Genomic DNA, 17,854 nt, shown 5'->3' with positions numbered 1-17,854 from the left:
TGTAGTGTGTGTTCGTATATGTGCATGTACACACACATGTGGAGGCTAGAGAACAATCTTGAGTGTCGTTTCTCAGGAGCCATCCAGCTTATATTTTGAGCCAGGGTCTCTCACTGGTCTGAGACTCACTGGCTAGGCTAATCTAAGCCCCCAGAGACCATTTCCCCAGTGCTGGGGTTAGAACAGCCTGCCATCATACTTGGCTTTTTGATTGTGGATTCTCTGGCCCTCATGGTTGTATGGCAAGTACTTTACCAACTCAGCTATGACCCAGACTCTAGTACAATAGTTTTTTACTATGTTATTTTCACGAATTTGCTTAGTTTTGTTCGTATCTAGGGCCTTTATTTTTTCCCAGCCCATGTATGGCAGCGCTAGCCTCTCTTGGCAGCAAAGGACCTCCTAATGGAGGTGATATCCACAGGGATAGATTCAGGAGCTCTCTCTCTCTCCTCTCCCTCTCTCTTGTTCTTCGTGTCTCACTCTAATGCTGACACAGTCCCCAGGACAAGCTGGTGTTACCTCAGGTGCCTGCGTAGACCCTTCTCCTCCTCGGCTCGTCTGGGTCCTTCCTCCACTGCTCTTGGGTAGTGTTTTGTTACTGTCGCCCTGGAGGTTTCTATTAGGCAAGGATGAAGCCAAGTGTCCAGGAGCTGCCCTCTGCTGCTCTGCAGGCAGGGGCAGGCTTCGACTTAAGCAACACCATGTGAGCTGGGGTTCAGTCTTAAGTGAGGGGAAGGAGCTTGGGGCCTCACAGCTCCTGGGTATTCCTAAGACGTGTGACAAGACCGGTTTCTGCTGGGTCAAGGAAATATCCTGGGGTTTTGTAAAAGTTGTAAGGAAATAGTGTGCTTGAGAGGAAAAGAAAGCAGGCAGCCCTTGCTTGGTTTCTGAAGGAGGACCTTCTAGGGCACTCTTGGGGGGTATCCCCAACTTCTGGGATGATGTCCAAGGGTTTAAGAGATTTCCATATGTCCTAGCTCTTGCTGGTGGGCTGTCTGTGCAGAGGCAATGGATGGCATGGGTCTTACTCACTACATCCTGGGCCACGTGAATGTCACAGGTGTGAGTAGACAGAATGGAGGCTATCTCCTGGGTGGTGCTGGTACTTGGAACAGGAGAGTGCCCAACCACTAGGATGTTGTCGTTGGTCCTATCTCTTTTCTCTCTTCCTGTCTGTGCCTCTTCTTTTCTATCCCTTGACCTGGACCAGCTAGGGTCGTCGGGGCTGCCCCCTGCCTCACCTGGGCCTGAGTGTGCACCAGGTGGCCGGAGCATTCCCAGTTCTGATCCAACCAGAAGGGCCTGTTCTACAGGCTGTGTACTTGTACACAGAGAGTCTGGGCCTTTTTCAGGCCCTGCAGCAACTATCGGTGAGGGGTTCTCTCCCTGAGGTAACCTGAGGAGGTACTTGGGAGGAAAGAAGCCACCTGACCGAGCATTAGGGACACCAGGATCCTGGGGCTGAGCAGGCAATGGGGAGTGAAGCCCAGGAGTCCTGGGTACAGAAGGCAATGGGGAATCCTTGTCCCCTATCCCTGGCCATTGCAGAGCAACAGGAGAAGCAGCTGAGGAGACATCTGAGGGCTCCAGGGCTGTGGTCACATGCAGGATACTCTTATTTGAGCAACCCAGCAACTCCTCAGAGTCACTGTCCTGTTTCTGGGATGGTTGGGGATCAGCCTGCACAGAGCCTCCTGAGGTCTCAGCTTCCAGAGGCCCTGGATGCTCCTGATGGTCCAGCCCCTCCACCTTCAGTCTCTTCCTCTCTGAAGGTAACTTGTCTTCTGCAAGTTGTAGAGCCACAGACCCACCACTGGACCGTCTGAGGGCGGTTTGGGCTCCAGGGCTGGTTTCTTTTATAGCCTCACCACTTGAGTCTGGTGAAGCTGTCTCGGGAGCTTCTAAGTCTCCTCCTTGGCAAGGCGTAGGCACCGGAGGCGGCTGGCATCCCAGATCTGATTTCCCACTTGGAGAGAGCAAAGAGCTCTTGCCACTCAAACAGAGGCTATCTGTGCTGCCGAGGGTAGGAGATGATTTGACTCTGGCCACCACCTTCAGTTGCTTAGGAGACTCAGCCTCCAGTGAGTCTTCCAGGGATGGTCCACTTCCCCAAGACCCTAGCTTACGCCCTGCTGTAGTGTCTCCAAGGATAGGGATCCCTCCGTCTTGAGACAGGCCTGTATCCTCACCTCCTCCCCCCTGTTCCTGAGGAGGAGGAGGATGAGGAGGAGGAGGAGGAAAGTCCAGTTCTGTCCCCTGGCCCCGTTTCACCTCCCTGTGTTTCTGTCCTCCCTGGTGGTTGGTCTTCATTTTCTGGTATATTCTCTTGAAAGTCTCATTTCCGTACACTTGCCATTTCTCCTGAGAGAACACCCTTTGCTTCCTCTGGCTACACTTTTTACTGGCTCTGCCCTTGTACACCACACCCTCCTTTGCCACAGCTCTCTTTCCATCTAGTTCCTCAGCAGCGGCTGAAGGGTCTCCAGTCGGGGTACACAGCAGGTCCTCCACAGCAGCCTGTCTTACCAGGGCCCGTGGGTGACCACTGGAGATGCTTGCCAAGGTCAGTCCTGGGCGGCATCCCAGTCGGGCTGGGGTGAGCCTGGGGCTGAGGGTCTTCTGCATTCCTGGGACAGCATCCTGTGGGTCCCGTGGCTCTGGCCACAACTTAGAACCCTCGACGAAAGGCAGCGAGTTGCTTCTGGTGACAGGGACACACTCCACTGTAGTGGAGAGCTGCGTGGGGACTGAGTGGAAAAAGAGAGGTCTGGCCTTTTCCAGGGGTGTGAAGGTGGAGCGGGCCGGGCTGAGGGCGGCCCTCCTGCGGCTGGGCTCCAGAGCCCGGATGTCAAAGTGGAAGGAATCCTTGTAGGTATACGGCATGGGCAGGTCGATGCTGCCCTGCTTGGACAGCACAGTCTTGCGGGGCCGCACATGGTCCAATTGTGGGTCATCTACCACTGCCTGGTTGTGGGAGATGAGCTGGGCAATTCGTTCCTCCAGTTTCTTCTTCTCTATCTCCAGGCTGGGCCCTGGGGTTTCCCGTTCAGCCCTGTTGCCGGAAGAGGAACAGCCAGGGCCTCCTTCCCCCTCAGACTCTGCACTGTGCTCCGATAGACTATGCAATGGACTAGAGGCAACAGGGGGCTGCTCCACGCTGTCTGAGCGCGACAGGTAGCCAGAGTCTGTGCTCTCACACTTCCTCAGCTGGCCTTCCAAGGCCTTGGGGTCCCAGGGCTTCTCTGAACAGGTCTCCTGCTGTCGCTGCAGGAAGCATGGCTTTGGTTCTGGCAGCTTCCGCCTAGGCTGCGGGCTGGCTAGTGAAAACTCAGGTGACACCATCTGAGTGTGATCCGCAGAGGCCTCCCTGTGGGAAAGGGTGGCCCCGAGAGAGGGAGCTGATTCCACCTTCCTTTCCCTGTTCTGAGCAGCAAGGGTGGGGCGGGCACCTGGGGAAAGGGCTCTCTCTGGAGCACCTTCATCTCCACGACTATCCACTGAGGCAGTCTCTCCGGACCTGTCTCCCTCCTCCAGAAGGCTGCTCCCACTCCCCTCAGACTCCAAGGACAAGCGGGAGTTGTTGAGATGTGTTTGTGTCCGCCTGTGTTTATACAGGTTGCTCTGGGTCTTAAAGGCGATGCCACAGGTAGGGCACGGGAAGGGCCTTTCACCTGTGTGGGACCGGATGTGTTTCTCCAGCACACTGGGCTTCAAGCAGTCCCGGCCACAGTGGGGGCACAGGTACTTACCAGTATTCTTCACTCTGCCTGTGCTGACCAGTGCAGACCCCACACCCGAGGAGAGTACAGGCAATGTGCCTACAATGTTCACAGTCAGGGCTGGGGTGGCTGGCTTGCCCACCTGGGTGGCACTGGGCCCTTCAGGCTGCAGCAAGGGGCTGAGAATAAAAGGTACGCTTGCCCCCTCCAGGCTGCCTGTCACCAGGGGTGCACGTGGCTGGAGGCCCCCAGGAGGTACCGTGTGGTATAAAGGAACAGGTAAGGCCTTCAAGAACACAGTTGGGGCCAGGCCCTGCTCTGGTGGCAGGATAACAGGACCCAGGGTCAGGCGAGGTGAGGCCTGTCCGCCTAGGCCCCCTGGAATAACGGATACAGAGGCTGGCTGGTCCGTGGCCGATGGGGTAGGGTGGGTAGATTCTGAAGCCTCCATTCCTCATCATCTGCGTGGTCCAGGATCATGTCAACCTGTGGGTGAGAACCACACTTACTATGGGGTCTCTCTTCTCCCCATTAGAAGGTATTATAGTACCCTCTGTGAACCCAAACAACAATCCCCCACCACTCAGTTAGGGAAGGTATTGCCAAACTATTGAAAAGCCTAGCTATTCAAAGGACTGAGGCAGGAGGATTACAAGTTCTAGTTAGATGACAGAGTGAGACCCTGTCTCAAAATAAAACATATAAAAAGAGCTAGGGATGTAGCTCAGTAATAGAACATTTGAGTAGCATTCAACAGGGTCACACACACACACACACACACACACACACACACACACACACACACAAAAAAACATATAAACAGAGCTAGGGATGTAGCTCAGTAATAGAACATTTGANTGAGTAGCATTCAACAGGGTCACACACACACACACACACACACACACACACACACACACACACATACACACACAGGTGAGCAACCCCATTGGGGTGGTTAACATCCACACTGACTACTCCAGCAAGTTCAAATCCCTTTCTTGCCCAGGATGTCGTTTCTAGATCTACGAGAGTAAGGCCTGTCTCACTCTGATGTTCTGAGTCTTTGATCAGGAGGACTACAGTAAGAACCGACCTTGGTGGGCTATAGGGTTGGGGTGGAGCTTCCTAGATTATGAAACTAAAATGCAGGGCTGTGAGACAAATTTGAATTTCATAAAAATTGTGCATCCTCCTTTGAATGCATGGAAGCTTGGCCCAAATATTACATGGGGAATTCTTATAACCTAAGCTTGTCCCTGCACCCAAAGAGTTGTGTCTATCTTACGATGTTGTCAAGTTCAAATATAAATGGGAATCCTTTATTTGGTGTCATGGCATTCCAAGGAGTTCCCATCCAACTTTAGGATGAAGCCTAGGTCTATACTCAAATCCCTGTCCCATACAGTTGAGATTAAGTCAGTTGCTGGTACTCCAGGAGGAGCAGATAGACCACTACCAGACTACATTCATTCTCAACTCATGAAGGGAAAGTCAGATGCTGGAGGGGTGTGTTAGGTAGGCTGGTGACACCCCCCCCCAACCTAAGCTTGTGTGCACATTGTACCACTCACTGAAAACTCAAGTTTCCCTCAAGGAACCTGAAAACTGCGGTCTTCAGCAGGTTGTCTGTGCCCCTTCCCAGCATCACCACACTGGGTAACAAGGCCACTGGGAGTAAGTACTGCTCAAGAGAACTGCTGTTGGATTTCCCAGCAAGTCTGTGAGCCAGATGCAAATCATAGCCTCACCTAAAAGCAAATTGTGGTAGATGTGATGGTGCATGCCTGGAATCCCAGCATTTGGGGGCTGAAGCAGGAAGATTATGAATTCCAGGCCAGCCTGGGCTACATAGCAATGCCATATTTTAAGAAATTGAAAAAGAAAAGGAAATTTTATAAATAGGCTATGAAAAATACTCAATACAATTCTTGCCAACCGAATCCAAGAATACATCAAAATGATCATTCACCATGATCAAGTAGGCTTCATCCCATGGATGCAGAAATGGTTCAATATATGGAAATCCATCAATGTAATCCACTACATAAACAAACTCAACAACAACAACAAAAAAAAACCACATATGATCATTTCATTACATGCTGAAAAAGCATTTGACAAAATTCAGCAACCTTCATGTTAAAAGTCTTGGAAAGATCAGGAATTCAAGGCCCATACCTAAACATAGTAAAAGCAATATACTGCAAACCAGTAGCCAACATCAAACTAAATGGAGAGAAACTTGAAGCAATCCTACTAAAATCAGGGACTAGACAAGGCTGCCCACTCTCCTCTCCCTATCTATTCAACATAGTATTTGAAGTTCTAGCAAGGGCAATTAGACAACAAAAGGAGGTCAAAGGGATTCAAATTGGAAAGGAAGAAGTCAAAATATCACTATTTGCAGATGATATGATTGTATACTTAAGTGACCCCAAAGATTTAAGAGAGCTCCTAAAGCTGATAAACAACTTCAGCAAAGTGGCCAGAAAAAAAATTAACTCAAACAAATCAGTAGCCTTCCTCTACTCAAAGGATAAACAGGCTGAGAAAGAAATTAGGGAAATGACACCCTTCACAATAGTCACAAATAATATTACATACCTTGCTGTGACTCTAACCAAGCAAGTGAAAGAAAGATCTGTATGACAAGAACTTCAAATCTCTTAAGAAAGAAATTGAAGAAGATCTCAGAAGATGGAAAGATCTCCCATGTTCATGGATGGGCAGGATTAATATAGTAAAAGCCTGCAAAAGCAATCTTCAGAATCAATGTAATCCCCATCAAAATTTCAAATCAAATCTTCGTAGAGTTAGAAAGAGCAATTTGCCAATTCATTTAAAGTAACAAAAAACCCAGAGTAGCAAAAACTATTCTCAACAATAAAAGAAATTCTGGAGGAATCACCATCCCTGACCTCAAGCTGTATTACAGAGCAATAGTGATAAAAACTGCATGGTATTGGTACAAAGACAGGCAGGAAGATCAATGGAATAGAATTGAAGTTCCAGAAATGAACCCACACATGTATGGTCACTTGATCTTTGACAAAGGAGCTAAAACTATCCAGTGGAAAAAAAGATAGCAATTTTAACAAATGGTGCTGGTTCAGCTGGTAGTCACCATGTAGAAGAATGCAAATCGAACCATTCTTATCTCCTTGTACAAAGCTCGAGTCCAAGTTTATCAAGGACCACCACATAAAACCAGAGACACTGAAACTTATAGAGGAGAAAGTGGGGAAGAGCCTCGAAAACATGGGCACAGGGGAAAACAATTCCTGAACATGACACCAATGGCTTATGCTGTAAGATCAGGAATCGATAAATAGAACCTCATAAAATTGCAAAGCTTCTGTAAGGCAAAGGACACTGTCAATAGGACAAAAAGGCAACCAACAGATTGGGAAAAGATCTTTACCCATCCTACATCCGATAGAGGGCTAATATCAAATATATACAAAGAACTCAATAAGTTAGACTCCAGAAAACCAAATAACCCTATTGAGAAACGGGGTACAGAGCTAAACAAAGAATTCTCAACTGAGGAAACTCAAATGGTCGAGAAGCACCTAAAGAAATGTTCAGTATTCATAGTCATCAAGGAAATGCAAATCAAAACAACCCTGAGATTTCACCTCACAGCAGTCAGAATGGCTAAAATCAAAAACTCAGGTGACAGCAGATGCTAGTGAGGATGCGGAGAAAGAGGAACACTCCTCCACTGCTGGTGGGATTGCAGGTGTACAACTACTCTGGAAATCAGTCTGGAAGTTCCTCAGAAAATTGGAGATAGTACTACCTAAGGAACCAGCTATACCACTCCTAGGCATATACCCAGAAGATGCTCCAACATATAAAAGGACTCATGCTTCACTATGTTCATAGCAGCCTTACTTTATAATAGCCAGAAGCTGGAAAGAACTCAGATGTCCCTCAACAGAGGAATGGATACAGAAAATGTGGTACATTTACACAATGGAGTACTACTCAGCTATTGAAAATGATGAATTCATGAAATTCTTAGGCAAATGGATAGAACTAGAAAATATCATCCCGAGTGAAGTAACCCAATTGCAAAAGAACACACATGGTGTGAACTCACTGATAAGTGGATATTAGCCTAAATGCTACAAATACAATTCACAGACCACATGAAGTTCAATAAGAAGGAAGACCAAAGTGTGGGTGCTTTGGTCCTTCTTAGAAGGAGAACAAAATACTCACAGGAGCAAGTATGGAGGTAAAGTGTAGAGCAGAGACTGTTCCACCTGGGGATTCATCTCACATACAGTTACCAAAACCAGACACTATTGTGGATGCCAAGAAGTGCATGCTGAAAGGAGCCTGACATGGCTGTTTTCTGAGAGGCCCTGCCAGATCCTGACAAATACAGAGGCAAATGTTCGCAGCCCACTATTGGACTGAGCACAGGGTCCCCAATAGAGGAGTTAGAGAAAGGACTGAAGGAGTCGAAGGGGTTTGTAACCCCATAGGAAGAACAACAATATCAACCAACCAGATGCTCCAGAGCTCCCAGGGACTAAGCCATCAACCAAGGAGTACACATGGCTCCAGCTGCATAGGTAGCAGAGGATGGCCTTGTCAGGCATTAATGGGAAGAGAAGTCCTTGGTCCTATGAAGGCTCAATAAATGCCCCAGTGTAGGGGAATTGAGGGTAGGGAGGTAGGAGTGGGTGGGTGGGTGGAGAAACACCCTCATAGAAGCAGGGGGAGGGAGGATGTGATAGGGTGCTTCTGGGAGGGAGGGAAATCAGGAAAGGGGATAACATTTGAAATGTAAATAAAGAAAATAGCCAATAAAAAATAAAATAAAATAAAAATAGGCTACAAAATAGATTATGTTGAAAGAAAAGATACTACAATTACATATATTGCTTTTTAAAAAAAACTATTATTACTATGTGTGCATGATGTGTGTGGGTGCATAAAGCTGAGAGGACAACTTTGCAGAATCAATTGTCTTTCTGCTTTTATGTGAGTCCCAAGGATTGAACTCATGACACCAGACGTTCTCACCAAGCCCCTTTAGCTATTAAGTTTTACAACTTGAGGCCTTACATATATACATGCACAAAAGATTAAAGCCTCTGCTTCATGTAATATGCAAAGGAATAATTCAAAATAGATCAGAGACATAAATGAAAGATCAAAAGCTATAAGACTCTTAGAAGACATAGAGTTAAATCTGGACTTCGGATTTGGCAGTGGCTCCAAAATACATGGCAAAGGCACAGCCAGCAAAAGGAAAAGTGGAAAACGTTGACTCAGTAAGACATGTGTGTAGTAAGAACACTAACAAGAAAGCGAAGAGACACACAATGGGAGGAAGTATAAGATCTGGTGGTAGAAAGGGCATGAGACTGAGGCTTAGGTGTCTGCCCTACAGGTACAGAGACCTGGGTTTGGATCCCCAGAGCCTGTGTGAAAGCCTGGTGCAGTGGTGCATGCCTGCAGTCTCAGTGCTGGGGAGGCAGAGACAGATAGATCCTCTGAGCTTGATGGCCAGTCACTCTAGCTGAACCAGTGAGCTCCAGCTTCAGGGAGAGGCTCTGTTGCAATAAAGCTGAGGGGTCAGCAACACAACTCAGAAAGTAAAGGTGCTTGCTACACAAAGCCCCATGATTTAGAAATGAACCCCAGGACCCACATAAAGGTGGAAGAATTGACTCCACACAGTTGTCTTCCAGCCTCTACAGCAACACTGTGGCATGTGCACACCACTCACCACCATATACGCACTCACATACAATCATTCACATACATGCACTCACATACATGCACTCACATATACTCACTCACATACACTCACTCACATACACGCACTCACATACACTCACATACATGCACTCACATACACGCACTCACATACAAGCACTCACATACATGCACTCACATACATACACTTACACACACTCATATACATTCACATACATGCACTCACATATACACACTCATATACATGCACTCACATACACACACTCACATACACACACTCATATACACACACTCACATACATGCACTCACATATACTCACTCACATACACTCACTCACATACACGCACTCACATACATGCACTCACATACATGCACTCACATACACGCACTCACATATAAGCACTCACATACACTCACATACATGCACTCACATACACGCACTCACATACAAGCACTCACATACATGCACTCACATACATGCACTCACATACACTCATATACATTCACATACATGCACTCACATACACACACTCATATACATGCACTCACATACACACACTCATATACACACACTCACATACATGCACTCACATAGTAATAATAAATTAAAAACTTCAAAGTAATAAAAGTTAATGAGCAGAAAGAACTTGAGGAAGACACTCAGTGTTGACCTCTGGTCTTCCTACACATGCACACATGTGGTCACAAACATGTACAGACATGTACATACACAGAACTCTTTAGACCTCAATGTGATAGTTCAAATTCTCAACTTTAAAATAAGGGGGGCCTAAAAGGTGGCTCAGGGTAAGGGCCCTGACTGCCAAGGCCGACAACCTGAATTTCATCCCTGAGGCTGACATGTGGATGAAGAGAACTGACTCCCACGAATAGTCCCCTGATGTCCATATACGCACAGGTCATACACACACATCCACACATACACAATTAAATAAGCATGGATATTAGAGAGGCAGAGATGAGAGGATCTCAAGGTTGAGGTTTGTCTAAGCTACCTAGGAAGACCCTGCCTCAAAACATGTTTAGAAAGTCTCCTGATGGTTGGGATTACAGGCATGTACCACCACACCTAACTTAATCTCTTTTCTTCCTTTTCTTTGTTCTTGTTGAGTTAAGGCCTTGCTGTGGAGTCCAGGTTGGCCTGGAATTTGCCATCCTCCAGTCCCAGCGCTCTGGATACTGGGTTTACAGATGTCTACCACCAGGACTGGTAGGTGAAATAATTTATGTGAAAAAATTTTATGCCTGCATCTACCATGGAGATCTTGATTAATCTGTGTTTTCAATAATAGTATTAAAAATAGTATAATGTTTTGAACTATTATCCAGTGGCTCTTCCCTCCCCTGCCTCTCCCTTCATCCCCCAGCATCCATTCACCCCTCAAGCTCCATTCATGGGATGTGACTCTACTGTGGCTCCCAGGAAGAGGTAATTAGGAAGACTGTCTGTAGTAGAGTATACTGTTGCTGCATTGCTGTGTCACCCCTTAGGTTTGGCCATTGCACAGAGTGCCAACAAATCTGAGGCTTACTGCCTCAGACTGCTACATTGTCTCCTGGAACCTGAGTACTACCTCAGGCTCTGTCTGGTATTCCTGGGCCTAGTAGGCAAGGCTGCTCCCCCACCCCCACCCCCGTTGGTTCTGAAATGGTGTCTGAAGGTTGATGACCAAGGTTTCTGTTGAAGTCCCTGTGGCAGAATCAGTCAAGACATCTGAGTTCTGAGCCCTAATCCTAAGGAAGGAAGCGTAATGAGCACAATCTGAGCTACTAGCACTGCTCTGATAGTCCCAGTGGGCGGGTGGGGAGGAAGTGGAAGGGAGGGGAGCCAGAAGGAAGGGAGGAGTACTTCCCACCTCAGCCTGCCTCATGGGGAGTTGAGGGAGAGGTAAGTGGGACCCCATGCCAGGCAGTCTGCAAAAAAGCAAGTGTCCTGAAGTGAGGGGAAGACAGCCCACAGAGTCCTTTATCTGGGAGAAGCCAGCAGCCCTGATATCCTCCTACAGAGGTGTATCCTTGCAGAGGGGGAAGATGCCACATAAGGGAAGTGTCTCAGCAGGTAGCTGGGGAGCTGAAGCCCAGTGACAGGTGGCTCCAGCAAACAAGCCCATGACTGGGGAGAACAAAAATCTCAGCCGGAACTGACTGTCATGGGTAGGAGGCTCAGCCCTTGGAAACAGTGCACTCTTACAGCTTGGCTGTCTGAACCTGATCTGTAGTCATAGCTGATCCCTGCTGAGACCAAACAAATGATACCCTTCAACTGGGAGACCAACACTGGTCCAGGGCAAACTCCGTGGGACACAGCTGATTTTAATCAAGGAAGGGCTAGTTGTACTGTCCCTACTTGGACTGATGGGAGGACTGAGGGGATGGTATGGGAAGGAGAAGCAGAGTCTAGATTGTCCAGTCACCTAGACCCAATGTCAAAAGATCCTTTCAAGGGCTATCACACAGGAAATAGGGCTTCTATCCCTGTCCTGCCAGTTGTGTGCCCATTAAGGGTCATGTTCTCCAGTAAAGTCGTTTGGCTTTCTGGATACAAATATACACACAAAGATTTTATGGAGGAGAGATGAGAAGACACGTAGGACCAAAGTAGCAATGGTGATTTTTCAAAGCTTCCAATAGTGAGAAAAGCCAGTCCCTCAGGGGACCAGGGCAGAGATGAAATATAAAGCCCAGATGAGTTTGCAAAATTCACATCCAAGGTGAGATGCATGAGGGGGCAGTGGAGGGACCCATGGAGTTGCTAAGTGTGTTGGAAGGAACTGGATGCAGAAGTAGTGGCTTCCATGACAGCGTTACCTAATTTCAGTTCATCTTGTGCCACAGTCACCAGCTTGGCCACCCAGTGTGGACTCTAGGCTTTGAGATCTTTCCATTCCTGCATAATTTCCCCTTTTGGAGCTGTTGGAAAACTCATTCTAAGAGGGACTGGGATACAAGAGAGTATGATCCTAATGTGACCCTTGTATGCTGCACATCCTCTCCTGGGACTCTCAGAGGCAAGAGGTCATCATTCTACGATGGGCTGGAAACAAAAACTTGCACACAGGTGATTAATATCTGCTTATTAATTATTAATTTTGTCACAGTGAAAACAGAGAAGCAGCTGAGACGCCCTTTAGTATGCAAAAGAATAAACAAGCACGGGTACAGCTAGACAGTTGAGTATTACTCAGAAATAAAAAGACACGAGCTATCAAGCCACAAAGAGACACAGGGAGCCTTCAGTGCATGCTGATAAATGAAAGAAGCCGCTCTCAACAGGCTGCTTCCGGTATAACTCTAGCCCCAGACATTCTAGAATAAACAAAGTGTGGGACAATAAATAAGATCTATGAGTGCCACAGGTTGGAGGGGAGGAAGGAGTAAATAGATATAGCTGGAAGGATACTTGCAACTGTGAATCCATTCTGTTTGAAACTGTCCAGAGGTAGCAGGCAGTAGACCATTGTCAAAACCCAGGCTACGGGGAGGTGGCTTAGTGGATAAAGCATTTGCTGTTGCCAGTGTGAGAACCTGAATTTGGATTCCCAGAAGCCACAAAAAATGACGTGTGCCAGAGTCCAACACTGAGGCTCAGGTGAAGACAGGAGGATCACTGGAGCTCACTGGACACAGTGTGCTGTGTATATGTACATGTATCTGTGTAGTTGTGTGTGTCCATGTACATATGCACATGTGTCTGTAGGTGTACATTCAGAGGACAAGTGTCTTTCTCAATCACTCTCCACTTTAGTTTTGGAGGCAGAGTCACTTACTTGACCTTGGAGCTCACCGATGCCATTGGGTTGAGTGGCCGTGGAGCCTCAGGGATCTGTCTGTACCCTCATGTACATGTATATGCATGCTCACACACATGTATGTATAAACACACACATATGCATGTATACATACTCATGCACACGCACGCACATGTAAGGAGAGGTGGGCACTGTGACTCCTGCTTATGACCTCAGTACTGGGGAGATTAATGTATGAGGGATGCTTCTAGTTTGAGGCCAGCCTGGGCTACATAGGGTATGCCTGTACAGGGATCACCCATGTACCCTCCTCTATCTGCATAACAAGAGTCTCCAACGTGAACTGGCACACCCAGTTTCATATATAGGTTCTAAGGATTCAAAACCAAGTCCTCTGGCTTTTGAAATAAGTACTTCACAGGCGAAACCATCGCCCAAGCCCCTCTGGTCACTGTTTAATTGGCCTAAAACTGCTCTAAACGTGTGTATCAGCTAACTTTTTTTAAAAATCCAAGTAGTGTTTAGGAGAGTTATCCATGAACAGAAGGCCATCCTCGCTTCCAACAACAGGCAGGTATCCCTCAATACTGTGATTTGTCGGTGTAGGTACCATTAAAATAAACACAGAGCTTCTAGATTGCTTTGAAGTGTGCATATCTACTCTTGTGACTTCTTCTCTAATTTAATTCCTAAGCTGAGACACCAGGTTCCTCTATTCCCTGAATACTCATAACAGTAGCAATGGCATCCCAGTCAGTCCTCTGGCACCAGCTGGCTTTGCTCGATAGGAGACAATGCAGATGAAAAGGAGAAAGGCAGGCACCAGCTCTCATTGCCTCTGGCCCCTATTAGAGACCATACATCCCCTAGGAGGTTCTTTCTTATCCTAACCATGGTTCTGAGAAGACAACACTCTTCTTCAACATCCCTGCTACCCCTCTAAGCATCCACATCCCTTAACTAGGCCCTCTCTGTACAAACACCAAGCTCTGAATCACTCATGAGCACGTCTCTTCTCCACCCTTCCCCCACTGTGTGTGTGTGTCTGTCTGTCTGTCTGTCTGTCTGTCTGTCTGTCTGTCTGTCTGTCTGTTTGTCTATCTTCCAGCATCCACAGTGAGCTTGCAATTTAAATTAGATGTATGTGTGATTTTTTTCCACAGAAAAGGAGTCTGTAACTTTTGTCATGGTCATGAAGGACCTAGAAGTGTCTATAAAAGGGCAAGATTTCCTGGTTCTGTGTGCCATCCCTTGAACAAAAGAACCCATCTCCAAGGCTGCCCAGGATCTGCTAGGCTCAATTGCTTGTTAGTCAGACTAGATTAATTTCATTTGGTGATGAAATTATGTTTTTCTTAAACAAATTAGGATAACTGAGCAGGCCAAGAGAGAATTTACAAAGAGACAATGTGCAGAAAGCAAGAGTGAGTGAGTCCAAGCACAAAACAACTCATGCTAGGAATGGCATGGCTCACATGAAGATGGGCAATAGGTTGCAGATGCTCCAAGAAGAAAGCCTTATGTTCAACTGGCTTTGCCTTAGGCTCAGTTGAGTGGGGGGGGGGAGCTAAGTTTCAATGCCAGGTTTGCCTTCTGGCTCAGGGTGCTCATCAACTTGTTGAGTTCTAGAACCACTTAGGAGATAAACCTCTGGGCACTCTGGAGATTGTCTAGATTTGGTTAAGTAAGGTGGAAAGACCCACCCTGAATGTGAGTGGGGCAATTCTCAAGTGATTGGGTGTCAGACTGCAGAGAAAGGAGAAACCAATCCCAGCAACCCTCTCTTCACGTCCTGACTGTGGATACAATGTGACCAGCTGTCCCACTTCCTGACTGTGGATACAATGTGACCAGCTGTCCCACTTCCTGACTGTGGATACAATGTGACCAGCTGCCTGAGGTTCCTGCTGCCATGCCTTCCCTATCATGATAGGCTGTATCTCTTGAAATTCAGGTGATTTGAAGCTTCTTTTGTCAGGCATTTTGTTGCTGCAAAGAGACAAGTAACTGGTACATTCCATGAAACTTCTATCTCAGTAAGTTTCTAGAGGCTTCAGGATCTCCCAAAGTCTCCATCACAGCCAAATGAGAGTAGTCTGCTGAAAACTATTCACACATTCCTTTCCCCAGAAAACTTAGTTTTATCATGATCACCTTGAGGCTGGAGTTCCTCTACCTGAATGGAGCCACATAGTTCTCGTCTCTGGGTTCCCTGGAATCCCCAAACTCATTGTGCAGCAACAATGCAAACTGAATCCTCCAGAATTCATCCATGGGTTGCAAAAAAAAAAAAAAAAAAAAAAAAAGGAGGACAGCCATTTCTACTGTGCACTGCCCTAGTCAGCAGGCAGTAAGCACAGAGCTAAAGGAAAAGAAGAGATGCCGGCCCAGGCTCCCTGAGTGACTTCAGCCACACAGCACTCCTCCCTTCTACCACTTGTACTGAGTGCTGCTGTAGCCCACACAGTTTTCAGGCTACAACGCACATCAAACACAAGCCTTCACTGCATCTTTTGGATTAACACAGACACAGGGCAGGACTGGCAAGACTGTACAGTGGATTAAGCCTGATGACCTGAGTATATCCCCAGGACTTCCTTGGTAGAAGGAGAGACTCAACTCCGGCAGGTTATCATCTAACCTTCACACAAGATAGCCCCCCTCCCATCCATATGCACACTGAAGTGTATAAAGACAATGAAAAAATATTTTAAAGAACATGGTAAGATTCAACATGGAGGACAGCTTAGCTGGGTAGAAATATTTTTTAAAATACCATTTGTAGCCAACTCCAAACAACCTCATCCTTCTTTTCCTCATTTCCACCTTATGGCTTGGCTATTTCTAGCATACAGACATGGTGACTTTTTCAACCACTTCTCAGTGCTGGGCCACCTATGAACATAATGATACTGTGCCGGGATTCAAGATGAGTATGGTATACTTCCCTGCCTTGGTTATAAGGACTAGCTCCAGGTTAGTGTACTGGATGGTAAGTGATCATGGAGAACCCCAGCAGACATACTCTCAACCTCAGACAGATCCATAAGCCAGCAACACACGAAAAACACTCTGGGGAATCTAGTCTAAACTGCACAGATTCATAGGCCAAATACCAGTTAGTCGATCTACATGCCCAGGTTTAGGAATGTTTGTTAGACAGGGAGGTCCAGAGGAATTGCATGAGGATGGTCTCCTGAGGAGCATTAAAGAGTCATTTGAACTAAGGATGTCTTTGCCTTATGACCAGCTGATACCAACTTTCCCAGGATGCATTGCTAGAACAGGTCATGAACTGATGGATGTTAAAAGATGCCATCAGGTCTGGGAGGCCCCTGGACTCCTGGAGATGGCAACGTGCTCACCATTTCTTCAGCTATCCCATGGTCCATGCACAGCATGAGCCCAACCAGAGTTCTTCAGCCTGTGGGAGCCTCAAACCAGTGTGGGAGCCTTAGCACCCCATCTGCCTCCTTAAAGAGCCTTGGACATTCCACTCGTATGCATTTAAAATCAGGGACGTTCTCTTTCTTGGTTTCTTATCTCCATCCAGCTCAATCACTTGTATTATTTGGGGGGACAGGGGTTAGTTGTGTGTGTGTGTGTGTGTGTGTGTGTGTGTGTGTAAGGGTGCACACATGGTGGCCAGAAGTTAATCTTGGATATAGGTTCTCAGGCACTTATCATTTTATTTGATCAACTCGGGGCTTCTCCTGAAATGTGCCCATTAGACTAACCTGTCTGACTAGCAAGCCCTAGAAACCTGCTTGTCTCTGCCTCCCCAGCATTGAGGTTACTAGAACATGTCACCATGCCTAGCTTTTACATGCAAGTGTCTACCAAACTCAGGCCCTTCTGCTAGTATATTAAATATCTCCCCAGGCCACAATTAGATACTTTGGACACCATTTCAAGGCAAACATTCTGCTAGAGTTCAAGAAAGGGAAGGAGGGGGACACCAAGAGGCACAAATGATGCAGTGGACCTGATGGCATAGAGGCAGCTTGGCTTGGGTTCTCCACCCAGCCTACCACACTGGGGCTTGTCAGCTGGGGCCTGTGTAGCACCACTTTTAGCTCTTTCTTTCACAGTCACTAAGTCTAATATAGTGGCAATGAAATGACACCAAGAAAGACATTAAACAGGTATGTGACTTATAAAAACCAACTAACTATTCCAGTTTAGTCTTCAGCTATAGAACCATCCACCCATTCTACTCTGATGTTTGTTGAACAGCTGCTTACAGCAAAGCACCGCCTTACACATTAACGGTTGTGGGTCTCATCTTTGCTGGAACAGAGAGAGATCCAAGGATGAGGGACTTGTCTGTCTGAGAGTTGGCCCCTCCAGTACTGCAGGATACCACTAAATAACAGAAATTGTGTTGTGGGACTTACATTTTAGTTAAGCAGCAAGAGGTTGGTTTTTAATAAACAATTATATAATATGTTGGAAAATATATAATGAAAAGGGAGTGATGAGGGTGTGACAGAAGTGTGAGCGGGAGAGGATGGCTTCAGAGTGGCCCTTTTAAATGGGATGGGTGGAATGAGCCTCACAGAGAAACCTGGAGGAAAAGTGGCAAAAGAACACACATGGAGTGTGTGTGTGTGTGTGTGTGT

General features: G+C 46.9%; 1 protein-coding gene across 2 annotated transcripts in view; it reads right to left on the bottom strand.

The window, feature by feature from the left end:
• Nucleotides 1-17,854, bottom strand: part of Znf831 (zinc finger protein 831) — a 113,056-nt gene that overhangs the window by 64,525 nt on the left and 30,677 nt on the right. For both annotated transcript variants that reach the window (XM_021156949.2, XM_029484615.1), the window contains exon 2: nt 523-4,208. In XM_021156949.2, the coding sequence (XP_021012608.1) occupies nt 523-4,173 (3,651 nt within the window). In that variant the 5' untranslated portion in view covers nt 4,174-4,208. The remainder of the gene's footprint in view (nt 1-522; nt 4,209-17,854) is intronic.

This window comes from Mus caroli, chromosome 2, assembly GCF_900094665.2.
Source record: "Mus caroli chromosome 2, CAROLI_EIJ_v1.1, whole genome shotgun sequence".
Taxonomy (NCBI): domain Eukaryota; kingdom Metazoa; phylum Chordata; class Mammalia; order Rodentia; family Muridae; genus Mus; species Mus caroli.
Note: the sequence above shows the minus strand (reverse complement) of the source record. Positions and strands in the feature narration are given on the sequence as shown.